This window comes from Miniopterus natalensis, chromosome 11 (assembly GCF_054644295.1).
Source record: "Miniopterus natalensis isolate mMinNat1 chromosome 11, mMinNat1.hap1, whole genome shotgun sequence".
Taxonomy (NCBI): domain Eukaryota; kingdom Metazoa; phylum Chordata; class Mammalia; order Chiroptera; family Miniopteridae; genus Miniopterus; species Miniopterus natalensis.
This window is the reverse complement of record NC_142091.1, coordinates 40,284,729-40,312,127: the sequence shown is the minus strand read 5'-3', so window position 1 is coordinate 40,312,127 and position 27,399 is coordinate 40,284,729. Positions and strand designations below refer to the sequence as shown.

Sequence of the window (27,399 nt, the reverse complement as noted above, 5' to 3'; positions counted from 1 at the left end):
TCGGTTGCCTCCTGTACGCCTCTTGACTGGTGATTGAACCCGCAACCTTTTGGTATATGGGAAGACACTCCAACCATCGGAACCACACTGGCCAGGGCCAATTTGTGTTTTTTTTTTGTTTGTTTTGTTTTTAATTTTATTTTTGTTAAAAATATTACAGATGTCCCTTTTTCTCCCCAATGACCACCCACTCCACCCTGTCTCACCCCCCTCCCCAGTCCCTGTCCCTACCATTGTCCGTGTCCTTGGGTTGTGCATATATGTGATTTTTTTTTTTTTTTAATTTATCTGCTATCATTGGAACCTCACAACAGCTTTATAAGATGGTCAGGATGGGATTTATCTCCATTTTTCAGATTAGTAGATCAAAGTGCAGAATCCTGAAGTGATTTGCTAGGGGCACATGACTATTACATTGGAGAGCTGGACATAAAACCAAAATCTGATTACTGGTTAAGTGCTCTTTTCATAGAGCCACTCAACCATTTTTTGAGGTTTCTTAAAAGTTTCAGGAAATTATTATCAGTTTCTGTCATGGTCATTTCTGTTTATACCCCCCCCCACACACACATTTTTCCTTCTTTGATGACTTTTGCCCAAGTCTTTTCCTTATATTTCAGGCATTTTCACAACCGCCTCCCATTACATCATTTTGCCTTCTCAGGCTTTCCAGGGTTTCTCCAAACTTAGTGCATATGCCAGGGAGGCAGGACTTGGGAGACAGATCTGGATTGGAAACTAGCCAGACCAAACTTGCTTTTTGGCTTCTCTGTACCTCAGTTTTCATCATCTATTCAGAGAGTCTAATATTACTCACTCCTTAGCTCCCTCAGGGATGTTAGGGGAACGAATAAGTTTATGCCTGGAAAAGTATCCTATTTTTAAAGATCTCTAAGGAGAAGCTTTCATCATCTCCATCTGTTACCAAATATAGCATCTTTTCAAACTCCTGTTCCGCTGATCTGCTGTTCCCTCCTGAAATGAATGAGTGGCAAAATCTCCCAGCTGGATAGCTTTAAATTACTATAGATTTTTCTCAGACCAAAACCTTAAGGAGGTTACTAGGATGTGGCTAGAGAATGCTGACTAAAGTGGTAAAGGATTGTAATTCACTTTCTATAAGAAAGAAAAAATGAGCTCCTTACAATATAATAAAAACTGTGATGCAAACATCAGCCTTCTCCAAAGATTCTTGCTTAGTCTCATTTCTCACACCTCCCTCAAATACTAGTTGTACTTTCTCAAGCATACCATGTTCCCTCATCCTGAAACTCTTCATGATGCCTTTCTCCACCTGCACCTACTAGGCCATGGTGACAGTGGTCAAAAGTTGCTTTCTTCAGGAAACCTTCCTTGGTTCCCCCATGTTGAATGAAGTGCTTCCCCTCTTGTTTTCTTGGCCACTAGGGCTTGCTCCATTATAGCACTTACTGTACTGAGTTACAGTTCTTTGTTTCTCCTCGGTTGACCTAAATTCTTGAGGAGGTTTTGTTATTTATCTCTGAATCCCATAGTCCTTAGCATGATGTACAGTAAGTGCTCAGTGTTTGTTAGCTCATAGAATGTCAGAGCTAGAACTTTAGAAAGAAGCTTTTGGATCTTGATGCTTCTGTTTTCCATGTTCACTGCCTTGGTCTTCTCCACCTCCCAAGCTTTGTGCTATCCACAGTTTGGTAAGCACATCCTTTGTATTTTTATCTAAATCATTCATGAACATATTGACCAGAGCTATGGAGCATATCCCTGACACCTTCCTCCAGTTGACCTCTGTCCATTTATCAGCACTTTTTTCAAGCTGATTGTTCTGTTAGCTGTGAGTCTCTTACTTTGTTCTACTACCTGGACATGTGGTTTTAATTCATCTTTAATAATCCTTTTCAGCCAAGCATGGTGGGTGATCCCTGTCCACATAACAGGAAGGTATAGAAGTGATGAGAATCTTGCAAGTCAAACATCAGCAGACTGACCAAGGCAGCTGGTGCCAGGGAAGGAAGCCATTTGGGAACTCTTTTTCTGGCTTTTCATGAATTATAGTTTCTGAGATAAAAGAAATCTAAAACAAAGATAGTCCATTTAAATGTGGGCTAGCTCCTATTGTTAGCATCTAACTTGTAGCATTGCAGAGATAAGGGGCATATTGCTTTTCTTACCTTCCAGATTGGAGAAGCTGGGATTGTCCCTCAGTAAATGTTGGCTGAATTATTGAGTCAATTTCAGGATAGTCTTCACTTCAACTTCATCTTTCCAGATTCAGGAAAAGAAGGATGAATGACTTTTGCTTTCCCCATTCCCCTTACCAAATCCAAACTTCTTTCAGAACCAGCCAGAGTTCTGCCATTTCCAGGCAATCTTCCCTGACAGCTTCTGCCCATATTGCTACATCTCTCCTCTAAACTCCCATGTTAGTACTTGATGCTCTGCATGGCTGCCAATTTATATGTTTATGTCTCATCACCCCATACCCTGAAAGAGAAATTATGGCCAAGGTTTCCCATTGTTTTCTGCCTTCCACAGTTCAGGCACAAGTACTTAAGCAAACTATTGAACCAAATGTGTCTTCATGAAGTGTTGCCACCAGATGGCACCAGAGCCTCTTTCATTGTTTTGAGAATCTTGGGTAACTTTCAGCCATTTATAGCCAAGCTAGCCATTAAAGATGCCTTCCTTAATGAAGAGGCTTCAACTTACTAAGCAAAATGCCAATAAATACTACAGTAGAAACAAAGAAATTAAGCAGGCAAACTTGTAACTTTCCATTTTCTTTTTTTAAATATATCGATTTCAGAGAGAGGAAGGGAGAGGGAGAGAGAGAGAGAAACATCAATCAATGATGAGAGAGTCATTGATCAGCTTCCTCCTGCATGCCCCGCACTGGGTATTGAGCCTGCAACCCGGGCATGTGCCCTGACCGGGAATCAAACCTCGATCTCCTGGATCCTAGGTCAATGCTTAACCGCCGAGCCACGCCAACCTGGCTAAGTTTCCATTTTCACATGGTAGACTATTGTGTTCACTCAGTCCCTCTGCCCTGCCTCTTGTGCAGGCCCTGGGCTGTCACCCCAGCAGCTACTTTCTAGACCCTGAACAGAATCTAGCTTTCAAGCCTTCCTAATGGAGAGTGCCTTCATACCTGAAAGTGGCCTCAAATCCTTGGTTTGTGGTTTTAGGTCATTTATTTTTCCTGCAAAGGACAAATTAAACATTACAATGAAATTCTATAGCCCCACCAGTTTTAAAAAATTGATTTGAGAGAAAGAGAAACATCGGTTTGTTGTTGCACTTATTTATGCATCCATTGTTTAACTCTTTATGTGCTCTGACCAGAGATTGAACCTGCAACTTTGGTGTATTGGGTCGACACTCTAACCAACTGAGCTACCAGGCCAGGGCCTAACCCCCCGCCCCCCACTTTTAATATGTTGATTATTTTGGTTGCCTCATTGAAGTCTTTGCTCCCTTATATATATGGCTTTATGCAGTTTTGATCATGTGAAGCCATAATAAGAATTCTCATTTACTGAACGCTTACTATAAATTATGTACTGTCCTTGTTTTATATATATTACTTCTACTTAAATGTAAGAGCTGATGTGTTGAATATATTTGTTATATTACTTATATTGAATGCTTACCTTGTTAGGAACTGTTCAAAGAGCTTTTCATGCATTAACTTACTTAACCCGTACAACCTTATGAGAATAGATACGTTAACCCCATTTTACAGTTCAGAAAACTGAGGCTTATCAGGGTTAAGTGACTTGCCTAAGATAACACAGTAAACAGCTGTATTAGGATTCATATATAGATCTCTTTAAATTCATATCTAAAATCTCTGGTCATTTCACTGTATTGTATCATTTGACTTCATTCATGTATTCTTTAATGGTTTTTCCTTGGACTTCTAGAAAGTGTCTTAAGATTAATAGAATCATTAAAATTTGGTTTGATTTATGTTTTTCTCCTGCTGCTGGACTGTTAGTTCCTCCAGGTCAGTGACTAGAGGTCATATTTATTTCTGCATTCCTCTTTCCATTAAATGCAAAGTAAATATTTGATGGATGAATGAATGCATTTTTTGTTACAGAACAGTTTTCCACTGGCACTAGCAGAGCCAAACACTAGACAGTGAGAATTGCGGTGGAGAAATATTGGGTATTTTATTATGAATGGCGCCACCCAGGAAAATGGGAAGCTAATGCTAAAAAACCTGAACTCCCCAGTGGCATGTAGGCTACAGATTATATAAAGGCAAAATCACAAGACACCAGGAATAGGGGTTCGCCAGTTGTGCTGAGAGCAGATTGGTTAGAGGTGAGGTAAGGGTAATAAATCATTTCTTCAGATTTTTTTTTTTTTTAAATATATCTTTATTGAGTTCAGAGAGAGGAAAGGAGAGGGAGAGAGAGAGAGATAGAAACAGCAATGATGAGAGAGTCAGACTGGCTGCCTTCTGCATGCCCCTGACTGGGGATCGAGCCTGCAACCTGGGCATGTGCCCTGACCGGGAATTGGACCCCGATGGCCTGGATCCTAGGTGGATGCTCAACTGCTGAGCCAGGCCCGGCCGGGCCATTTCTTCAGCTCTTGAGCTTGGTTCTAATGTCTTTTTCTTTGACCCTCTGTTTGGTCTGGGAAAGTAGCCAGGGGCCATTCCACCTTATGGCTCAGGAACTGAAACATACCTTAGGTCAAGATGTTATCTTTAGCCTGCCAGAGGTCCATGTGACTGTTAGTCAGGTTCTGGCTACTGTCTTCTGTTGCCTCGGGGGTTGCTGATTATCTGAGGAAAGGCTGGGTCTCTGAGGGGTGTATATATAGAGAAGGGATATGATTTCTAGAGCTATGACTTAAAACTAAATTTAATCAATGTTATAAGAACTCTTGGCTTTACTCTCCCAGGAAGCGTAAGATACAAGGCTGCTTAATAGAGCCTTAGCATGTTAGATCTTGAAATGGTTTGGAAAATCAAGTCAAACTCTTCCTTCAAGGAGGAAGGACCTCCTTGTGGTGACCCAATGAATTGGAGGTATAACAGAACTTAGAATCCAGGTCTACTGAGCCATCTTGCTCAAAGAGCTTATTCCTGTCCCTAAATTAATTCTTCCATCCCCTTCCCCCTTCCCCCTTCCCTTTCTCTTTCTCTTCCTCTTCCTTTTCCTTTCCCCCATTCTCCCTTTCATGATATGAGTTGAATAGCTTTATGCCCTTAAAATTTCAAGCCTGAAAGTTACAAAACGGCAAGATTTTTCATTCCTTTCACACTGATGCCCAGACTTACTCTCAATTATGTCTTTGTTCAAGCCAGAATAGAATTCAGGAAGAAAGCCTTCATTAAGTGCTGATTGCCCTTTTTTTTTTTTTTACACCTGTTACCAGAGACAAGTGACATGTAGTGAAAGCTGAGTGGTTGGGAGAGAGAATTAGGAGGCATTGGGGAGCAAAAACTGGTAATTAGTCCAAACTTCTGACTTAGAATTGTTTTATACATTTGGAACTCTTCAGCTAAGTCTGAGGTAGAGATCTGAAGAAGGGAAAAGTGAAACAGACACTCTCTAAAACAGTAATGTGCCTCCCTCTTTGCGTTCTAGTCTTGTTTTTCTCTTATTTATATGTTTATTGAGGATCTTTCATGTGCCAGACAGTTTTCTAGCACAGGAAGCAGATGAATACGGCCTAGTGACTGTTCTCAAGGGACTTGCATTCATTCAGGTAGAGAATCCAGTCTCATACTCTAGGTAAGCACTGTAATGAAGTTAGAAAAGAAAATGCTTTTGGAGCACTGGTAACTTGACGCATTCTTCCTAGAAAGGAGATGAAGGCTTCATATATCTTGGATGTGATGTTATCAGACAGAAGGGGAGATAGGGAGGATGTTTTAGCCTGAGGGGGACAGCCTGACTAAACAGCAGGGGAGTGGTAGATGATCCTTGGAATAGTAGTTGGGGCCATATTGTGAGGGATTTGACTGCCTAAGGAGTTGGATCTTATATGCAGGGGACCATTAGAGGGTTTTAAGCAGGGGAATAACATGTTCAAGACTATTTTAGCAATGCCACTCCAGTGCTCCTGGGAAGGTAGATTGGAGGGGGAGGCACTGAACACAGGGAAGCTTAACAAGGAAGTCGTCGTAGTCAGCCAGGCAAGGGACAGCAAGGACTCAGATGGAAAGGAGAGGATATATACAATAAACAGTTGGGTGAAGGGATGAAAGGGAAGTGTCAAGCATGGTCCCAGGTTTCCAACTTAAATCCCTAGGAGGTGCCTTTGTCCACAATTGGAAATGTAGGAGAGGATCAGACTGAAATGGAACATATAAGATGCACTCTGGACTTGTGGGTAGGGCTGCAGAGGGAGCTGGCTAGAGCTGAAGTGCTTGTGTTTGTGTTTCAGATGGTGACCCTCTTTCAGATGTGGGTTGTTCCCCTCTATTTCACAGTGAAGCTGCACTGGTGGAGGTTCCTAGTGATCTGGATCTTCTTCTCTGCTGTCACAGCCTTTGTCACCTTCCGAGCCACTCGAAAACCACTAGTGCAGACAACCCCAAGGTGAGAATTTAGGTAGTAGGAAGAGCTAGGTTTCCTGAAGCTAACAGGTTGGGATGCATGGGAGGGGGGTGGGTTTAGACTGAAAAAATTGCAGTTTTTATCTGCCACATTTACTTGGCACTGGACCCCACCAAAACGAGTTGTTTGGGAGACCTACCCCCCCATTCAGATAAAAAAACACACACAAAATATTTCCCTATAGCTTACCTTATAGCTTATTTCAAGGTCTGTTTACATTAAAAGCAAACAATATAGTAAGCAAATCCTAGTGATCACTGTGGTATCATTTAAAATGTTATTTTCTTCTGTGAACCCTTATCTGATATCTAAGTTAGGTTTTCTGTTACATTCTTTCATAGTGCCCTGTAGTTTTCCTTCCTAGAGCTTATCATAATTTATAACTAAATATTATTTTGAGGGTCTCTCTCCCCCACTAAACTACAACTATGAGATCAGGAACCACATCCATTTTGTCTGTCACTGTATATCCAGGACCTACCACAGGGCCTGGCACGTAGTAGCCTACTCTATGCATTTTTGTTGAATGAGTGAATCTCAGCAAATTTGTAGTCTCCCAATAAACAGTACTTCCTTTGGGGGTCACAAAGCACCTCCTATCTGCATAATTCTTTGTATTTTATCCAAATGCATTTCTTATTTGATCCTCCCAACCAGCTTATGAGGTCATTTAATATCTGTATTTAACAGAAAAAGAGACTTTCTCCATTCATTCATTCATTCATTCATTCATTCATTCATTCATTCATTCATTCATTCATTCATTCAGCAAGCACCTGATATATGTCAGGCCCTGTGTTGAGCGCTGGGGATACAGAGCTGGATAAGACATGGTCCCTGCCCTCAAGGAGTGCTCAGTTTAATTGAAGGGATGGGTGAGAAAGCACCTGTTTCAGTGCAGTTGGTAAGTGCTGTGAGAGACGCGTATACAGGTCCAGGAGAGCCTAACAGGAACTGGTCAGCCACAAAGCTGTGACTGCCTGATCCAGAGTCTTCCAAGTTGCAAGTTGCTCTTTTTCCAGTGCCTCGTATGTTCCACTGTCTTGCAAGCTGTTCTTTGGCTGTCTGAGTCTCATGGTACAAAGTAAAATTTATCTTCAAGGTGAAGCTGGTGATCTGGAAGCCCCTCTCTGGCTTACTGGTAGCTTACTTTACGTTAAGGGCCTTTACATAGAAGATACAGGCTCTGAAACCCCAGCCCTGCCACTTGTTAATTATGTGACCTGTGTGATTTCATCTTTCTGAACATTGAATTCTTTATCCCTAAAAATGTGGTTACAATTGGTGTAATAAAGCCTATTAAGAGTCACCAAGTAACAAACAGTATCAACTTCTAGCTAAAATGACTGAAAATAGTCCATAACATGGGAGGGTTTTTATTTTTTATTTTTTTCAAGTATGTCTTTATTGACTTCAGAGAGAGGAAGGGAGAGGGAGAAACAGAGACAGAAACACTGATGAGAGAGTCATTGATTGGCTGCCTTCTGCACATCCCCTACTGGAGGTTGAGCCCAAAACCCGGGCATGTGCCCTGACCGGGAATTGAACCGCAGTCGCCTGGATCATAGGTTGATGTTCAACTGCTGAGCCACGCTGGCTGGGCAACATGGGAGGTTTTTGATAATAATATTTGATAGTGCTTTACCATTTCAAAGCACTTTCATAAATATCCACATATATTCACACTGTTTATTCAGCCATGTACTATAAACACCAGGAAATGGGCTCTGTATAAACCAGTGAATATTACTTGGCCATAAAAAAGAGTGAAATTTTACCATTTGCAACAGCAGTGAAATTGTCTCAGAGAGGTGATTTGACTTACCTCAGGTTACCCAGCTAATAAACGGCATTTAATCCAGATTCCACCTGAAATTCCACATCCTTTCCATTGTGTCTCACTCCTATCTGATCAGTGCAAACCCTGGATAATGAACCTGTGTATGGTCTTTGAGTGGGCACTGTAAGGTGTTTGGGCCTTTCCTTTGCCTGAGAAGCTTTCACCCTTGCATAGATAGCCTCAGCAGAGAGGCACAGGCAGAGACCTTGAGCTTTCTCCGTGGGCCCAGTATGGATGCCAGTAACCTAGTTGGCTCTCTGGAGCTAGACAGGTTTGTGCTGGTTATTCGAGCAAATTACTAAATTGCTCATAAGCTCTCATCACAGATAGAGTAGTGGCTCCTGATATTAGGGACCTGTCTCTATAGCATTTAAAAGGCTCTGGTACATTGTGGTACCATCTTTCCTCTTTGAACGTAGTTGGAGTCGACCAACCACATTCCACACTGATTTTCATTGGTCCTAGGGAGCACTGCTCCTCCCTCAGGAGCAACACACACACACACACACACACACACACACACACACCCCCCACCCCCCCCCACCCCCCCCCACCCCCCCCCCATCCAATTCAGAGGCATTCTTTGCCTCCCTCCTTATCCTTTTTACTCTGGAAAAAAATATTTTCAGAAGCAAACTCATTAGACATCATTCCTTTTGTTATTGGCCTGTGGATAGGAAGAGGCAAAGCAGTATTCAGATTAACCATGCCCAGGTATAAACATCTATAGCTAATTCTACCTCTTATTCATCTTTCCTTGAATTCCCTTTCTTGACAAGAATAGCTAGCCTTTCCCCCACCCCCTATTCCCTTCTGAGCATAGCTATAGATACTGGTTTTCACTTCCTTATCCAACTAATCTGAATTTGAGATGTCTGAGGTATGCTGTGCCCTTTTATTTTTTTTATAAGGTACTATGCCATATATTTTTTTAAAATATGTTTTTATTGATTTCAAAGAGAGGAAGGGAGAGGGAGAAAGAGAAACATCAATGAGGAGGGAGAGTCATTGATCAGCTGCCTCCCAGAGGCTCCCCACTGGGGAATCAAGCATGAAACCCAGGCATGTGCCCTGACCAGGAATCGAACTGTGACTTCCTGGTTCATAGGTCAGCACTCAACCACTGAGCAACACTGGTTAGGCTGCTGTGCTCTTTCTTTATTTGAGGCTGAAATCTTCTTTTAAGACTCTCTTTTCTTCCCTTGGTCTGAGACCAGGAAGATACAATGTACTGGCTCCCTGGTATATGGAGGCGTTACTGTGATTAAGGGAGTCACCAGCTTTGTACAATAACTAAAGTTTCTCAGTAAGTCCTAAGCAAAGGGCGTGGTATCCCCATTGATGTGAGAATAAGGGATTCTGGTCATCCAGAAGTCTCTAGGCTAGAGTTTCTGTGTCAGCTGTATTAATTTTCTCTCCTTTCTGCAGGTTGGTTTATAAGTGGTTCCTGCTGATCTATAAAATCAGCTATGCCACTGGCATCGTTGGCTACATGGCTGTCATGTTTACCCTTTTTGGTCTTAACTTATTATTCAAGTGAGTACTCTTTGTTTTTGTTTTTTCCTGGTGTTGGGGGAGGAGATGCTGGTGGGGGGATGTATCTTTCTTCCTGGGGCAAGTCCTGGTTATTAACAGGGGGAACATGGGACCCAGAATAGGAGACTTGAGCCATGGGGGAGTTAGAGTTTCAAATCATTGGTTGTATTTTCCAAGAATGTATATTTTAGTGGAAAAGTATAATAACAAAAGTAAGAATAATAATGATTATAGCCAGTCACCTGTAATTCTGTCACCCTAATAGAACCATTTTCCTTATCCATGTATTTGTTGCAACGTCCACTCCACCTGAGTGGTCTTATGTTCAAGGAGACTAGGAGCTGGCAAACTATGTTATGTGGGCCAAATCAGCCTACTACTGTTTTTATAAAATAAGAAAAATATTTCACTGGAACACAGTCACACACATTTGTTTACACATTGTCTATAGCTGGTCATGCAGTAAAACAGAAGAGTTTAATAATCATGGCAGGGACTATATGGGCCACAAAACTAAAATATTTACTCTCTAGCCCTTTACAGAAAAAGTTTGCTGACCCTGGACTAGACATTTGAATTCGTGGGATACAGTTGGCCACACCTGGCAACAGATCCACCTAGAAGGATACAAGACAGGGAACTACAGGACAGTGTCTGCAGAAGTTCTCATAGTAGTCCTAGGGCTGAGATGTGAGAGAGTGAGACCACATGGATAGATGTGGGAGCCAATTGGCCCAGAAGTCCCCCCTCACTTGCCCAAGGAACACATCCAGTTTCAGTAATCTCTCAGTCCAGGTGCAGTGTACTAATCACAGGTCATGTTTAATATACAAAAGTTGCTTTGTAGCACAGCTGGCATTCTATCTTTATCAGATCTCTCTTTTTCTTTTTTAATATATCTTTACTGGTTTCAGAGAGGGGAAGGGGGAGAGGGAGAGAGAGAGAAATATCAGTGATGAGAGAGTCATTGATCAGTTGCCTACTGCGCGCCCCCTACTGGGGATCGAGCCCCAAACCCAGGCATGTGCCCTGACCAGGAACTGAACCTTGATCTCTTGGATCATAGGTTCCAGTCACGCCAGCCAGACCCTTTATCAGGTTTATAAGGAAACAGTTCTAGAAAGTTAACCTGTGGCCATATAACTCGTGCTCCATTGTGGGGCACTTAGGTTGTTTTTCTATTTAGTGTTATCACAGATAACATTGTTCTGTTGCTTCCTAAGGTTACATTACTAGGAGTAGGAGTCTGGCTATTGCTTTATATTGTCATAAGCTTTCCAAAAGACCTGTATCAGCATATAGGTCCTCCTACCCCCAATTGAGGCAGAAGCCAAGAAATTCTGGGCTTTGGGACTAGTGGGTACAGTGAGTAGACAGAAGAGGGTGGAAATGTGGTTTCCTGGCTGAGGTGATGAGGGTTGTGGATCACGAGGAATGCTAAGCCTGGGATAGTGCAGTGAAGCTAAAGAGATTTAGGATTCAAATTTAAATTCATGCCCACTGGCCTCTTCCCCAAACTTAATACCCTGCTTTATGTAGTGAGAGGACAGCCTTGGAATTCTTTCTTGGGGTAGAACAGACTGGAAAAATAAACAGGCTCCACAGAGGTTTATAGGAGAGCTCGTCAGCATAGAGTCTAAAACATCTCATCAAAGAAAAGGAAAATATATCCAGATATGTTCTTAACCTGTGTGGTTTAAAAAATAATAATTAAGATCCTGCATTATGTTTTAAAGCCATTTATTCTATAATTACAGTTTATTCTATTTGTATAAACTCTACAAGGAGGAAAACAGAATTGAGAATCTTGACCATTTTCATGTTACTGATCAGGTTAATTGGTGTAAGATCATGATGTCTAGTTAGTAGGTTAAATATTACAAGATTGATGAGCAGATTCACCTTTCTAAGATAAATTATCGTTTATAGCTTCAAGTGAACATATACAGTTCCCGATACTCTGTGTCTCTGTGTGTGTGTGTGTTTGTGTAATTGATTTTAAAGAGAGAGGAAGGGGGTAGAGAGAGAGAAACATCAGTGTGAGAGGGAAACATTGATCGGTTGTGTCCTGCACACGCCCTGACTGGGGATTGAACCTGCAACTTGGGTATGTGCCCTGACTGGGAATCGAACCAGTGACCTTTGAGTGCACGGGACGGCACTTCAACCAACTGAGCCACACTGGACAGGGCACAAATATTTTAACAAAGGCACTTTTCTGTAATAAACATTTATAGACTCAAGGTTGCAAATTACCAATCCTTGGACTTATTAAAACAAACCTCCTGATATTAAAGGAAAGAACTTTGTCCTCCTACCTGAAATTTATATAATTTTATTAACCAATGTCATCCCAATAAATTAAAAAAAAAATTTGTACTTTTTAGTAAATAGATGTGAACCAAAATTTAACTGGATGACATACAGAATATGTATAGATGCAACTTAAAATTTTATGGTAACTGGTCTGTAACTGGCTTTTTTCTAAAAGCTGTGGTTGGCAAACTTTTTCTGTAAAGCATTAAATAATACACATTTTAGGCTTTGTGGGATAAAAGGTGAAATCTAGGATATGATATAGGTACTTAGAGAGAAAACTCCTTCCTTGTAGCACCCTGTTTGCCTGGGTGGGCTGTCTCAGATGGTGGGCATACTTTGTGCCCACTTGCCATCAGATAAGACATTCTCAGAAGTGGGCGTGAAGGGGGGGTATGTGGCCACTTGGATCATTTTCACTCTCTGCTCCAGTGACACCAGTGGAGTCCCCAATATGTAGGTGCCAACCAGAGCTGGCCCTAGGCAGCTGCAATGCATGGTTGCCAGTTGGAGGAGGCAGGCACTGTTAACAGAGTGGGGAATTGGGGCAGAAGGGGATACCCTGGCTTCGCCTTTGTAGCTCACAATGCTAGCCTGTTCAAGTGGTGCCCACAGACAGTATAAAAACAGGCAGCAGGCCAGATTTGGTCTTAGTTTGCCAACACTTGCTTCTAGCCCTTGAACCTTCCACCTTTAGGCACTGCCTTCTGTGTCCCGCAATAGTAATACAAAGCAGTCTTGTCTCAGGGCAGGCCATGCTACTTCCTTTACAGGATCAAACCAGAAGATGCCATGGACTTTGGCATTTCTCTCCTCTTCTATGGCCTCTACTATGGTGTCCTTGAGCGGGACTTTGCAGAAATGTGTGCAGACTACATGGCGTCTACCATAGGGGTGAGTTCACCTGGGCTCTTAATACTGCCTCCTGTCACCTCCAGAAAGTTCAGGATAGCATCACTTGTTTGATGGAAGAGATGAGCCATATAAAATCCTTCAAGATGTGGGTGGTATGTATGGAGATTTCTTCCTTAAAATTGGAAAGTCAGATCTCAGATGTACCCTGGAATTTTTAACTTTAGGACCATTATAGAAAAGAACCACTTTACCCTGCAGGAAGTTAACATTCATTCAACAAGTACTTTTGTAATGCCTGTGTGCCTGAACACTTTATGTGCTGGAATTACAAAGGTGTACAGAAATAAATGTATTCCTTGCCTAAGTAGAATTTACTCTCTAGGGACAGGGATGGGTATTAGGGTAATAAACACAAAAATAAATATAAAGTTATAACTTTAATAAATATTACGAAGGAAGGGTTCATGATGCAGCGTACAAATACAGTAGTGGCATTTGACCTAGCCTTGGGTCTCAAAAAGCTTTCCAGAAGAAGTGACTATTGAGCTGACTTGAACAGTGAGTAGGAGTTAACTACTACATGAAGTAGGAAGTGAAGTGAAAATAGGTGGGGAAAATAGTGTGTGTAAGAATCCTGTGGTGTGAGAAAGGGTGGGTGTTTTGAGGAACTAAGGCTAATATGGTTGTAGGGCTGAGAATGTAGTGAAATAATCTGGAGACATTGTCAGAGGCTAGACTAGAAAAAGCTTTATAGACAAATGAAAGATTGTGATTTCTCTACTAAAAAGACTGGGAGGCTACAATAGAAAATGACATTATCAGATTTACATTTTGAAAAGATTGTACTAGCTGCTGGGTAGAGAACAGATTGGAGAGGGAGCCACAGGTTAGAGAGGACCACTTAAGACTATTTAAGAGACAATTGCGTTAGTCTGGGAAAAATGAAGGAAGCTTGAATTAGGGTAGAGATGGTAGAAAGGGAGAGAGGAACACTATTTGAGAAATATTTTGGAGGTAAGTTTAATAGGACTTGGATATAGATTGGTTTTGGATCCTGAACGAAAAAATGTAAAGTAAAGGTAGGTATCAGCTGAGATTTCTGACTCAAGCAAATCATTGAATGGTATACACTTCAGTGAGATAGTAAGAGGACAAGGTGGAGTCCATGGAGAAATTCTTCAAGCTTAAAATATGGTTAAAGTAACAGCTAATCTGAGAAACCCAAGTCAATATCGCTGTTTCTTTTTTTCATAATGGAAATGTATCTGTTTTGCTGTTCACATTCTCTTAATTATGTAAACAACACAGAAGCATTCCCCTTCTCAGTGTCATCCCTTTAGACTCCACCCCAAGGAAGAATATTTCAGACTTTAATGGACATTTCTCCATTTCTGTGCTGAAATACAGATGGCTCTGTCTGATGAAGGGGGACTGAAGGGCATTCAGTTCTTTTCAGCTTGGAGTGAAACCCTGGGGAACATCAGGGAAGTAGGTTCTCTTCTCTTGGAGCATCCAGATACCAATCCTAGCTTTTAGGCAGCAGATATCAATGGAGACCAACTAATAAGAACAGGAAAGGATTGGCACTGACTTTATGTGAGGTGCCTCAGGAACTCTGGAAGGGTTTAAGGCAGTTTTGCAAGTGGAGGACTATTTGCTGTGTTAACTTGTATGCCCATGCTACTGCGATCTCATTTGTGTCACAGGCCAGTAGGCTTAGGGCAATTTAGGTTAAATAATACTTAACCATCACCTTGGATACCTTTAATCAAGTATGATTTTAGGTCTGAGACTTTTGTTTCCCAGTATTAGGGACTATTTTTCCTGTAATGGATCAAATTGAAAACAAAGTATATTGGGTCATTTTATAGACAGCTTATTAGATTCTTTTTTGAACAACTGTCTTATGTTTTAGCTGCATTTCGCTGTCTCATACATATTTGTGTAGGCTTCAGATCTCCCTTTAATCAGTTCACTTCCCAGGAGAGATTTCTGGACCCTAGATTATCTATTAACTTCACTTTCAACAACAGCTATTTTCTAAGACTGCTTCTATGGCATAGCCAGCTTTTCATAGTGACTCTTGCCAGTATCCTTTCCTTTACCCTCTAGTGATTTCTTTTTCTTCTCATTCTGTTTTTACAGGACCAATTCTCTGATTTTCCCAAGTTGTTGCCAACTTTATCTCCAGGTTATTATCAGCTGCCAATTTAAGCATAGCCTTAATTCCCTCAGGTGGGTCACTAATAACTAATCTACAGAATCCATCTTCTGTCCAAATGGGACTGAACTCAGAATTGATCCACAAGATAGCTTCTCCTCTAGGGGATGGGATCATTACATTGGTCTCTCCGAAATAGGATTTGGGCTGGACCTCTTCTTTGTTCTTGGGAAGAATTATTGGATGCTCCAGTGATTACAAATGATAATCTCTAATAAGATAATTCCCTAATTATGATAAATTCCACCTTTACCAAAAGACCTGTCAGGAGAATTTCTTGTTAGGTTGGAGGGTGCCTCAAACACCAGCTCTTGACGCCTCATATTCTCCTTCCCATTATGGAATCTTAATACCCCTACCGCTATTCTTTAATGGTCCAGCCCAAGTATAAACCCTTGTACTTTCCTGTACGTTTTAGCACAGGAACAGAAGGATCAAGCAGTCACATTGGACTTTATTAAAAGGTTGAGGATGATAGCAGGAAAATAAACAAAGGGTACTTGACTGAAGTTAATCTGACTTAACCAGGCTGCTTGCTTTATAGGGTTTCCAGACCCTGCCTTATCCAACTCAGCCTACTGCTGTGTAGCTAGTGCCATTTTGGCACCCACCACATCTAGATAACTGTTTTCCAAATATCTGGACCTAGAGCCTGTATTCCAGACATAAATATGCCACCCCCTCCGCTATCCCTCAGGCCAGCTTTCTGAATCCTGATATCTAATATGAGGACTTAACCTCTTCCCTAGGGAATTGACATTGAGAATGGCTATCCCTTTCAGAGGAGCCATTCTTTCCAGTGCCTGTCCAATAGAATGTGATCTTGCTGACACTAACTATAGAGAGTTTGCTGTTTCCCCAGGTTACCATCTCAGAGCAGGAATTGGGTCATGGGAAGACTAGAATGGCTTGTAGTACTAGGCGAGTCACCAGGAGTTCATTCATTGTTCCCTATAGCAAATATTGCTGAAGCTTAGTGACATGCCTTCTTTTAGGACTTGGGATGATACCAAAAGATCAGATCAGACCAGGCAAGGATATGGGGGGAGGGACTTCAACATGGGCTAAAGGGATAGATTGCACTGTTCTTTCCAACACAGCATTTCAAGACTCTTATTTCTCCACATCTTCGGTCAAGTGGGCCTTGGTGTGCTCTGGGCCTCTGAGTCATGGCAACCTGAATTTCAAGAATACCCCTGACCTTAAAACCAGAATCTAGTCAATGCTTTGGGGAAGGCAATTTGAGGAAGCCATGAAATTTCAGCCTTTCATGTATTCATTGGCCAACTCATTCACTTATTTATTCAGGCAACAGTTATTTATCAGCCATCTACAACGTACCAAGTATGAACAAGAGCAGTCTTTACTAGCCACCACTATTGCCCATGTCAGTAGCAGTCCTAGTCATTTTTTAAAATTGTGGTAAAATATACATAACATTGCCCTGGCTGGGTAGCTCAGTCGATTGGAGCATCATACCCTACACCAAAGGGTTGCAGGTTCGATTCCCAGTCAGGGCATATACGGGAGGCAACCGATCGATATTTCTCTCTCACATTGATGTTTCTCTTTCTCCCCCCCTTCCTCTCTCTCTAAAATAATAAAAAAACATATCCTCGGGTGAGGATTTAAAAAAAATAAACATAACATAAAATTTACCATCTTAACCATTTTTAAGTGTGTAATTCAGTGGCATTGATCACACTTACATTATTCTGCAACCATCACTACTGTCCATCCATAAAACTCATCATTTTGCATAACTGAAGCTCTATACCCATTAAACAGTAACTCCACAATTTCCCCTCCCCTCAGCCCCAGGCAACCACCATTCTACTTCCTGTCTCTGAATGGGACCACTCTAGGTACTTCATTTAAGTGGACTTATGCAATATTTGACTTTTGTGACTGGCTTGTTTCACTTAGCATAATCTGCTCAAGGTTTACCCATGTTGGAACATATATCAGAATTTTCTCCCTTTTTAAGTCCGAATAATATTTCACTGTATGTATAGACCACATTTTCAGTCCTCATCATTTTTCCTAGTCCTTTGTACATTCTGTGGTCACGGCTCCTACTCTGAGAGTCATAGTTGATGTTGGAACTGTTCTGCTTACCATTGTCAGGAACTCGGTCTTATTCATCGCTTGGTTCTTAGAAATGAAACCAGGAGGTTTTGTAAGTATATTAACAAGTATTCCTGATTCCTTTTCACTGTTCTGTTTAATATAGAGCAGCTCTTCAGTTTGTCTCACGTAGAGAAACTTATAATATGAACTTAAGTAATTCTCATCTTCTGATGAGTCTAGGGAACCTTGGATGTTTGTTTTTTTCCATCTGGTCACTGTGAGATCATAAGCTTGTGACAGCCAGTCAGTATAGTTTCCATGATTGTGAAATAAGCCTATTTTCTGAGGCTTCTTTCAGGCAGGGCAGTAACACACACTGTTCATGCTACATTGGGTCTACCTCACACTTTCTTTGTTTTATTTATTTTTTAATTGTCACCTGGGATATGTTTATTGGTTTTTAGAGAGAGAAGAGGTGGGGGGGAGGGGAGAGAAAAACATTGATTGGCTGCCTCCTGTACGTGCCTGGGGATCAAACTCTCAACCTAGGTATGTGCCCTGACTAGGAATCAAACCTGCAATCTTTTGGTGTACAGGGCGACGCTGAGCCACACGGGCCAGAGCTCTACCTCATACTTTTTATCTTCTGAGCAAGTTCCTATGCCTCAGAGTTACCTCTTGGATCATCAGTGGCCCAGATAACATCAGGACAGGACTAGCTGGCCATTCACCTGGCTTAAAGTAGTGGAAAGAACTAAGGAGTTAGAGTCTGACAGAACTAGCGTAAAATTCTAATCCACTTTTAATTAGCTACGTACTCTCCTTTTTTAATTTATTTTTTTATCCTCACCTGAGGATATGTTGTTATGATTTTAGAGAGAGAGGGAGGGAGGGAGAGAGAAATATCGATCAGTTGTCTCCTGTACCCACCCTGACCAGGGATTGAACCTTCAAACTTTTGGTGTTTGGGGTGATGCTCCAATCAACTGAGCCACCCGGCCAGGGCTAACTGTACTCTTAAGCAAGTTACTTTACCTCTTGGATCTTGTTTTCTTAGCTGTAATAATACTACCAGTCTTACAGAATTGTAAGGAACAATAGATTAATATGAAGCATTTTGTAGAGCACATTACCCAGTCCTGGTTTTCTTTTTGTCCCTGATATTTTCTGTCTCATCTGCTAACTTTTCCTTCTCTTAAATGTTATTGTTCCTCTGAGCTCAAATCTAAGTAATCTTCTCTACCTTTCACCTGGATATTTCACTTTTTTTTTCCCATTGCTTCCAGATTTCTAATCCAGAACTCTTCTCTGAGCTCCAGACTGTTACTATTTGGCATCATCAGCCTGTCCACTTCTCTCAGTTTTTATTTCCCTCAAGTTAGACTATGCCATCACCTTAGTACAGGCCTCCATCATCTGTTGCTTTTAAAGAATTATAATTGTCTCTTAGCTTGTCTCTCTAAATCCTCTTTGGCCTCATGTCCAATTCATTTTTCACTGAGAAGACAGAGTAATCTTTTAAAAAGTTTGAGTCCAATTATGTTACTCCTTTCTTAAATAAAGCCCTTAGATAAGATTTGCCATTTCAAGTCCAGAATGCTTCATACGGCTGATGAGATCTTACTGCTTTCCTGTCTCAACTCTTGAACCACATTAGGTTCCTTTCAGTTCCTCAGGTGCACTGAGCTACAGGGGCCTCACTTGGTACCTCCTTTCACTTCTGCCTGTGTTTGTCTTGTTAACTCCCACCCATCCTCTACTTTTCAGCCTCAGTGTTACATAAGCCTTCTCAGACGACTTAGGCTCAGTTAGGAACCCTTTCGTTGCAATGTTCTTTCATAGCCCTTTTAATGCCTTTTTAATTACTCTTATTTTAGCATTTTTAATCATTAGTTCTTATTTTATATAAATACATATGTATTTTTAGTATCAGTCTCCCCTAGTTGTGGTTTTCATGAGGACAAAGGCCAGGTCTGTGTTTTTCCAGCATCATATCCCAAGGCCCTTGTCCAGAGGCTGGTACTTAGTAGGTGCCCAATATATTTTGATGGAAGGAAGGAAGAGTTTGGGTGGCCTGCTCAAGGTTATCAAGATAGTGACAGAGGATTGAAATTAGGTCTGCCTAATCCTGACACACCATATGGCCCCTTGAGCCCTTTCCACTGAGAGATCAGGCCCTTGAAGTTAAACTGAAATCTGCCTCCCTGTGATTGACTCAACTCAGCTTCAGCGCCTCCTGCTACTTCTCCTCCTGTTTGGTTTCTGTGGGCTTGTGGGGTTGCTGGGGCTTTCCTGACCTGACAGGCTGACCTGATGACTTTGTTGAAACATTGTGGGATTTGACCCTGCTTGCCTGTTGCTACATTAGGCTCCTGAGGAGAAGTCCAGAAACATGTACCTGGGCTTCCCTCCTACTGTAGTTCCCTTTGATCTGCATCCTTTGCCCCAGTATCCTGAGGGCAGAACTCGGGGATGATTTGGGGTAAAGCTCTTCCTACTTCTGCTGCCAGTGCTGCGGGCCAGAGGGAGTGGCCTTGTTCCTGTGCTACATGATTGAATAGGGACTTAGTACCAGAGCTAGACCCAGACCGTTTGATCTTTCTCTGTTCATTTGATGTGCCTAGAAGTTCTAAGCCAGAACATATTTCAGAGCCCTAAGGCTGTTGAGCTCTGGAAAGGCATTTAAGGTCTCTCTCCGCACCACCAGTACTAACACTAATCTTCCAGCTTTTGATAATTGTGTGGTTAGTGGACTCCTGTGGGCCTTGGCCCTGCCCTCTGACTCTAGTTTTTATCCTTTCCCACTGCCTTTTGCACTCTTGATAAATCAGAACCTTTGACTAACTGGCTTCCAGGGAGTTAAGTAGCTGATCTTCCTGCAGCATTCAGCAAATATTGATGAAACCCCTTGGGAAGACCTTGAGTAGGAACCAGAGTCTGGGTTCTGGTCCCCCTTTGTTTCTTTGCTTCTCTGGGCTTCTCTGGTGTTCTATGAAAGTAAGTGAGCTCACCTTGAGCCACTTCACACAGTTTTGCACAAGGGTGAGGTGGGGGTAAAGGCAGGGAGCTCTGTATTCATGGATTCTTGGGACAGGATGGCAGCTCTGCCTTCTGCCTTTGAGGACTCTTGGGATCAGGTAGCAGTTCTGATTGCCAACAGAAACCATTCCTCAGAAAGGCAGCTTGGAGTGAGGGCAGCCTCCAGCTTCAGCTAAGGTTCTGGCAGAATAGCTGTGTCTGCTCGACATTCTACTGTCTCCTCCCTCACTGTCCGTCCCAGCACCCCATGCCCTCCCTCCCTTCTCTACTGGTCCTCACCCAGCTTCAGGGCTCTGGCTTTTTCACAGGATAGTTGTTTGGAATCAAAAGGGAAAAACAGAGCAAACTCAATTAAGAAAATACACGAAGGCTACTTTATGGGTGCAGGTAAAATTGTAATAATAAGTACAAAGGCTTTTTAAAACTCCATTATACATTTTTTGCAAGATGTAAATTTCTGGAGATTACTTGTACAACAATGTAAATGTACTTAAAATGAACTGTACATTTGAAAATAGTTAAAATGGTAAATTTTATGTTTTATCACAATTTATTATTTTTTTAAAAATATGTCTTTATTGATTTCAGAGAGAGGACAGGAGAGGGAGAGAGATAGAAACATCAATGATGAGAGAGTCATTGAGCATGCCCCCAAGTGGGGATCAAGCCTGCAACCCGGGCATGTGCCCTGACCGGGAATCGAACCCCAATCGCCTGGATCCTAGGTCGACACTCAACTGCTGAGCCATGCCCAGCCGGGCTATCACAATTTTTAAAACAAAAAAAAATACAGGTCTTAGAAAATTTCAAGTCTTTTCCCCTTGGGGTGAGGAAGAAATGATAAGTAGCTATTTAACAATGAACCACAAGAAAAGTATGCAAAATTTAGAATCTTTTGGGAGCCTGGAGTTGGTTATCCATTATAATTAAGCATGGTAAGAAATAATCGTTACTTTAAAAGTAATATATATTTATTAAGGAAAATTTGAATACAGAAAAGGAGGCAAAAGGAAAAATCATCAATAATCTTACTACCGAAACACCTTTGTTGTGAACATTCTGATATATTTCTTTCTGATCTCTTTCCTTTGGGTAGGGAGGAGCTTGTCTTTACATATGGTACCAGTCGTACTGTGCCTCCAGTTTTGTTCCCTGTTTTCACAGTGTTCTATCTCAGGCTTCAGTTGACTTGCTGCCTGTTTATTTCCTTGAGTGTGCACCATAATTTATTTAGGCATTCTTATCTTGTTTATTTCCCTTTATGGTTATTTCCATTTCTTGTTTTTGTTTTTTTTAAAACTATTTTTTAATGTTTTTATTGATTTTTTTAGAGTGGAGGAGGGGGAGAGAGAAAAACATCAGTGTGAGAGAGAGACATCGGTTGGTTGCCTCCTGCACACGCTCTGACTGGGGCTCAGGATTGAGCCTGCAACCAAGGTACATGCTCTTGGCTGCAATCGAACCCTTCAGTCCTCGGGCCATTGCTAACCACAGAGCTGACTAGGGCGTTTTTATTGCTTTTTAGAGAGAGAGGAAGGGAGAGGGATAGAGAGAAACATCAAAGGTAGAGAAACATCATCAGTTGGCTGCCTCATGCTTACCCCCTACTGGGGACCAAGCCCTCAACCCTGGCATGTGCCCTGACAGGGAATCTAACCAGTGACCTCTCGGTGCATGGGAAAATGCTCGACCAACTGAGCCACACCAGCCAGGGCTGCATGAAGCTTTTTGAAAACATTTGTCTTTCTTTCTTTCAGTTCCTTGAAGTGAAATTAATGGGTGAAAGTGTGTGACAGTTTGAGATATTATACCAAATGCTGTCCAAAAGGATTGAACCTCCTTTGCTGTGGCCATAGGTGTCTGAGAATGCCCTTATCACCAAAACAGCACTGCTCTTCATATTTCCTTTTTGAATTTTAGAGATGTTGTCCATGTCTGATAGATCCATAATCTGGCCACAGCTTACCTGACATAGCTCCTGGTCACCAGCCCTGAGTCCTTTTCCCTCCCATTCTCCTTGTCCCTGATGCTGACGCAGCCCAGTCTTCAGGTCCTATTAGATCTGACTTCCTGACTCATCTCCAGTCTGTCCCTTTCTCCCTATTCACCCAGCAAGAATGAGGTCAATTTAGTGTATAGATGTTTCCTAGCTCTGTGACCTCCCCCTGCCACTTTGCCTTCTCTCCAGAAGACCTAAGGTCTCTGTGGTAGCTTCCCACTTTAGCTGATTCTCACATCTTTCCTGTCTTTCCCTTGTGCTCTTCTCTCCCAGTTCTACAGCGAGTCGGGCATGCCTACCAAACACCTCTCGGACAGCATGTGTGCTGTGTGTGGGCAGCAGATCTTTGTGGATGTCAGTGAAGAGGGCATCATCGAGAACACGTACAGGCTGTCTTGCAATCATGTGTATCCGCCTGGAGCTCCTGGGTCACATGCACACTGCAGTCAGGGAGGGAAGGGGGCGTGCTGCCCCGACCTTTGAGTGTAGGAGTCACAAGAGGGCAGACATTTGGGTGATGTACCATTAGAGAAGCCGACACCCAGGAGTAGAAGCTGCAGCCTTCAGAATCAGATCCCCCTGAATAACCCTCTAAGATTTGTCATGTACTTACTCAGCTCCCATTCTGTGCCATGTATTATATTGTCCCTATTTTGCCCCCTAACAACCTTGTAAGGTAGTTATTCTCACTTCACTTATGAGCAGATAGTTTCAGAGAGAAGGGACTTGCCCAAGTTTATACAGCAGATAAGAGGTGAAGCCAGCCTTTGAACCTTTCTCCAGAGCTAGTGCACGGGCACCTTAAGACCGACACAGAGCTGGGTGCCAAGCTGGCTGCCCACCAGTATTTCCCTTGACCAGTGGTGCTCAGATTCCACGAGTTCTGCATTCGCGGTTGGTGCATTGTGGGAAAGAAGCAGACGTGTCCCTACTGCAAAGAGAAGGTAGACCTCAAGAGGATGTTCAGCAACCCGTATCCTTTGTTTGGGTTCTTTTTGGGAGTGGGCAGTGGGAAGAAAGCACTGGCCAATGTGACCCTGCATTTGTGTCCTCCTGGGGCCCTCCCTCCTCCCCCCAACCTGGTACATGTCCTCCATTCTATTTGGCCTCGGGTCTAAGAAAATTGGGGGTGGAACATAGGGCAGGACTAACACCTCAGCTTCTCATCATAGCTCTGGAACCTTCAAGTCTAAGTTGGTTGTTTTAGCAGCTACCACTTCCTGCTTGTTTTACTGTGTTCCTGGTACTGTTAAGTGCTCTACTCATGTTAATCTCCCTTGATCCTCTAGCAACTTTCTGACCTGGGTAATAGTCTCATTTTACAGATGAAACAGCTAAGATGTTGAATAACTTGTTCAGGGTTACATAACTAATGGATGGTGATGCCTTATCTATGACTTGCAGGGCTGGAGACCAACTGTGCAGGGTCTGTAGGTGCAGGGATGGCTGAGGGATTCCCTATTCCCATCCACTATCAACACAGGACTTGTGCTTCTCTGAGCTCCCACTTCCTCCCTGCCAGCCTTCCCTCCTCACTGTCCTCACAGCCTGTCTGTTGGAAAGTGCCCAGCCACTTCTCTGCCCGCCCCCTTCACTCTGGGACTCAGAGACCCAGCTTTCTCACCTTTCCTCCCAGCTGCCCTTTCTCTCTATTCCCTGAACACTAGCTGGGCTGCATGGGAGCCACTGCATTCCCAGTACATTTGCACAGTCCCTGGACAGGAGACCGGCCCTTTTAGGTTCCTTGCTTGGTTCTTGCAGGGACTAGTTTAGGAACAATTAAGTAACACCGCGGTCAAGCTAATGGTTGGGGCTCCCCTTAATTCTCAGAGACTAGGCCAGGCTGCTCTTTCTGATGCCTTTCAAGAGGATCCACCCCAGTCTCAGGAGGTCAGCCTGTGTTTTCCCCAGACCTGGAATCCCAGGCTCCCTTTCCAGGTGTCTTGCCAGTGTTTACCTGTAAAATGAAAGGAACTTATCTCCAGAGCCCTTTGGCCTCAATAGGCCCTGGTGCTTAGTGCCTCTGGGTGGAGATTCCTTTGGGCCTCTGCCAGGGCTTATCCCCTGTGACTCGCTCTTGTTCCCTTCTGCCTCTGTCCCTAGACTCATCCTCTTCTTTACCTCAGCCTTCCAATTGGACATTAAAAGAACCTTCAGGTTACCTTATTTAACTCCCAGCTTCCCTATAGCCATTGTCACAGGTATATTTACAACAGTCTCGGGCCATGTTTTTTTTACATCCTAGAGAAGTTGTTCCATGGTCGACCCTCCTTGCATGTCAGTCATGGAGAGCTTAGTTCCACTTCTCCACTCCCATATGCACTGGCCCCTCTGTCCTCCTTTCCCTGCTCTCTGGATTCAGTCCTTTGTTTCAACATAGAAAGGCTGTCAGGGCTTTCTAGAAAGCAGCTGGAAAGTGTGGGCAGTCCCAGGGAGGATGTGGGCAAACCCTCTGACCATCCCCTAGACCAGCCTTATCAGCTTTGTGCACAGCCTCTTTCCTTTAACACACTGGCAGCTGGGAGAGACCCCACGTCATGTACGGGCAACTGCTGGATTGGCTTCGCTACTTGGTAGCCTGGCAGCCCGTCATCATTGGCCTGGTACAAGGCATCAACTACATCCTGGGCCTCGAATAATCAGGCAGAAGAGCATCCACCCACCATGGACCTCAGGGCACACTCCTTCCTGCCCTTCAAGACCTCTTGGGTGGGAAAGACTCAAAGGGGCACTTGGGCCACTCAGGACCCTTCCGGCTGTGTCTGGGCAGGGGAGGGTTATGATGGTGAGCTGGCCAGTGGGGCTGTCAGCAGTGGGGGCTTTTTAAAAGAAAACTATTTTGATGAATATATTTAAAAACCTTTTTTATTGTGGAGCATAGGAATTGCCCCAACTCCTCCAGGCCTTACCCTCCCTGCTTGAGCAGGGCGGGAGCAGAGTTGAAAACTTTTTGAGTTAAAGGAGCCTTCTCGCCTCTGGCAGAGAGCCTCAGCCCACCCCCTTCCCTTCGTTCCCTCATTGGGGCTCAAGCCTGGCACACCCAGTGTGGAAGAGCTGAAGCCCTCTGACCGGTGCCACAGATGAGTACTGTGTGGTGAGGTGTCTTCTGTCTTCCCCTGTCCAGGAGCCATAGGCTGGTTGAGGCAAGTGGAACCTTGTGACTTTTCCAGCGAGGGAAGCCTTGGGACCTCAGAATGCACTGAGGATTTGTTTGGGGGCAGCCAGAAGCAGGAGCAGTTTGGGTGACCTGCCCTGAGCAGGACTGTACTTAGCCAGGAACGGAGGCCATGGGGGATGCAGTGATTGACGGCCCCTTGTGCCCGGAAGTCGCCATATGTGCCATAGGCCATTCTGCCACATCACTTCCTTCCCTAAACGCCTGAGTGACAGTTTGTGTGCGTAAGTCTGAATGAATGCGGCAGAGGGACTGTGACACATGTGAGACTGTTCCCTTGGAGCTGGCAGGGGATTCCCAGCCAGGGAGTATCCCTACGTCAGCCTTGTCGTTTGCTAATCTTGCCTGGCCCTGGCAGTGGGAGTTGGGGTGTGTGGGAGGAGGATAAAGGTGAGTATAGCTTCTGAAAAGGGGTTCCAGGGAGGCCCCAGCCCTAGTCCTAGGACCTTTGAGGATGTGGGAGGGTAAACATGGGCCTTCCACACTGGGCTCGTAGGAGACGTGGCCCAGCTGGGCTGAACCCTTCCAGGGCAGCAGGAACCAAGAAAGGTCTTGTCACTTCGTTTTGAATAAAGCTCCATGAGCTGGGTTGGAAAGCTGAACATCATCTTGCTTTTCTTCTTCCCACCTCCTTCCCTGGGGTCCCCAGGGATGCCTTGCCTTGGCTGCCTTTTGCTGCTCCTGATTGAGAGCTGAGGCCCTGGGGGTTGGCCCTGCTCAGCATCCCTGGGAGTGGTGGAATGCCAAGCTCCTTTCCTGTGGCAGAAGGGGCCCTGGAGCATCACTGGGTGGCTGTGTCCTCACCACCTGAGGTCAGTGCCCTGCCACCACCCCTTCTCAGGGCCATTCTCAGCTGTGGCTTCCCACAGTCTCCCCTCTTTTCATGCCTATCCTCAGAGTGGACTGGGGGCTGGAGGGGGGCTGAAGGGTCCAGGGATCACCCTTTCACTTGTGTCCCCCAATCCCATCAGGCTCATGTGAGAAGCTGAGGCCAGGCTGCCCAAGACTCTTCATATTTCACCAGTCCTGAGTCCCATGACCTCCTAGTGGCCCAACTCTGGTCTTGCTGACACACTGAAGTAGATCCTATCCTATCTCCTTTCTCTCTTGTCCCCACTCCTATCCTTGAAAGGACTCTCTCAGAGCCCTGGGCAGCCTTGCCTCCTGACTTAACTGCTGGGGTGCTGGGAGGAGTTTCCCTCTGTCCTGCAGCCTAGTACCTCCTGGGATAGGAGGTAAGGGAAGGACTGAGAGTTGGAAATGTGAAGTAGAGCCCTGGAGAACAGAATGTGTGACTTTGTCCCCTGTATTTAAATTAGGAATATGAGTCTGGTGTCCACACTAGTAAAACCCCATTGGAATTGCAGCAGACAATGTTCCTGACATCCTCTAAAGCCAGTTCTGTGTCCTGGCCTCCGTCCCTTTTTCCCCATCCCCCTGAACCTACTGACCACAGAAGTCACAAACATCAGTCACTCAGGTTTTGTCCTTCACACTTGGTACATACATACATTGGATCACCAGTCCTGCTCTTTCTACCTCCCTTACCCTGACAGTGGGTAGCAATTTTGCATCCCAGGTGCCTTACCTCACCCTGGTCCTGGCTTTGCCACAGTTTCAGCTCCATTTGTCCCATTGGCTACCAGACTCGTGTTGTTCAAGCCAGTGAGCCAGTTTCAAGTTCTGGGCATGGCTCTGCAAGGTCCTGCAGAGAAGCTGAAGTGCGCTCAGCGCAGTTCCCGTGGCATGGCTCAGTCGGACCAGGCAGCGGAGTGGAACTGCGGA

At 43.7% G+C, this 27,399-nt stretch overlaps 1 protein-coding gene across 2 annotated transcripts in view; it reads left to right on the top strand.

The window, feature by feature from the left end:
- RNF121 (ring finger protein 121) overlaps positions 1–26,923 on the top strand; it is a 75,328-nt gene extending 48,405 nt beyond the window's left edge. The window contains exons 4-9 of one of the 2 annotated variants that reach the window (XM_016218135.2): positions 6,391–6,545; positions 9,832–9,939; positions 13,029–13,149; positions 22,713–22,846; positions 23,311–23,412; positions 24,958–26,923. In XM_016218135.2, coding sequence (XP_016073621.1) covers positions 6,391–6,545; positions 9,832–9,939; positions 13,029–13,149; positions 22,713–22,846; positions 23,311–23,412; positions 24,958–25,078 — 741 coding nt within the window. In that variant the 3' untranslated portion in view covers positions 25,079–26,923. The remainder of the gene's footprint in view (positions 1–6,390; positions 6,546–9,831; positions 9,940–13,028; positions 13,150–22,712; positions 22,847–23,310; positions 23,413–24,957) is intronic. The other variant, XM_016218136.2, reaches the window with a different exon arrangement.
- Positions 26,924–27,399: the final 476 nt, after the last annotated feature.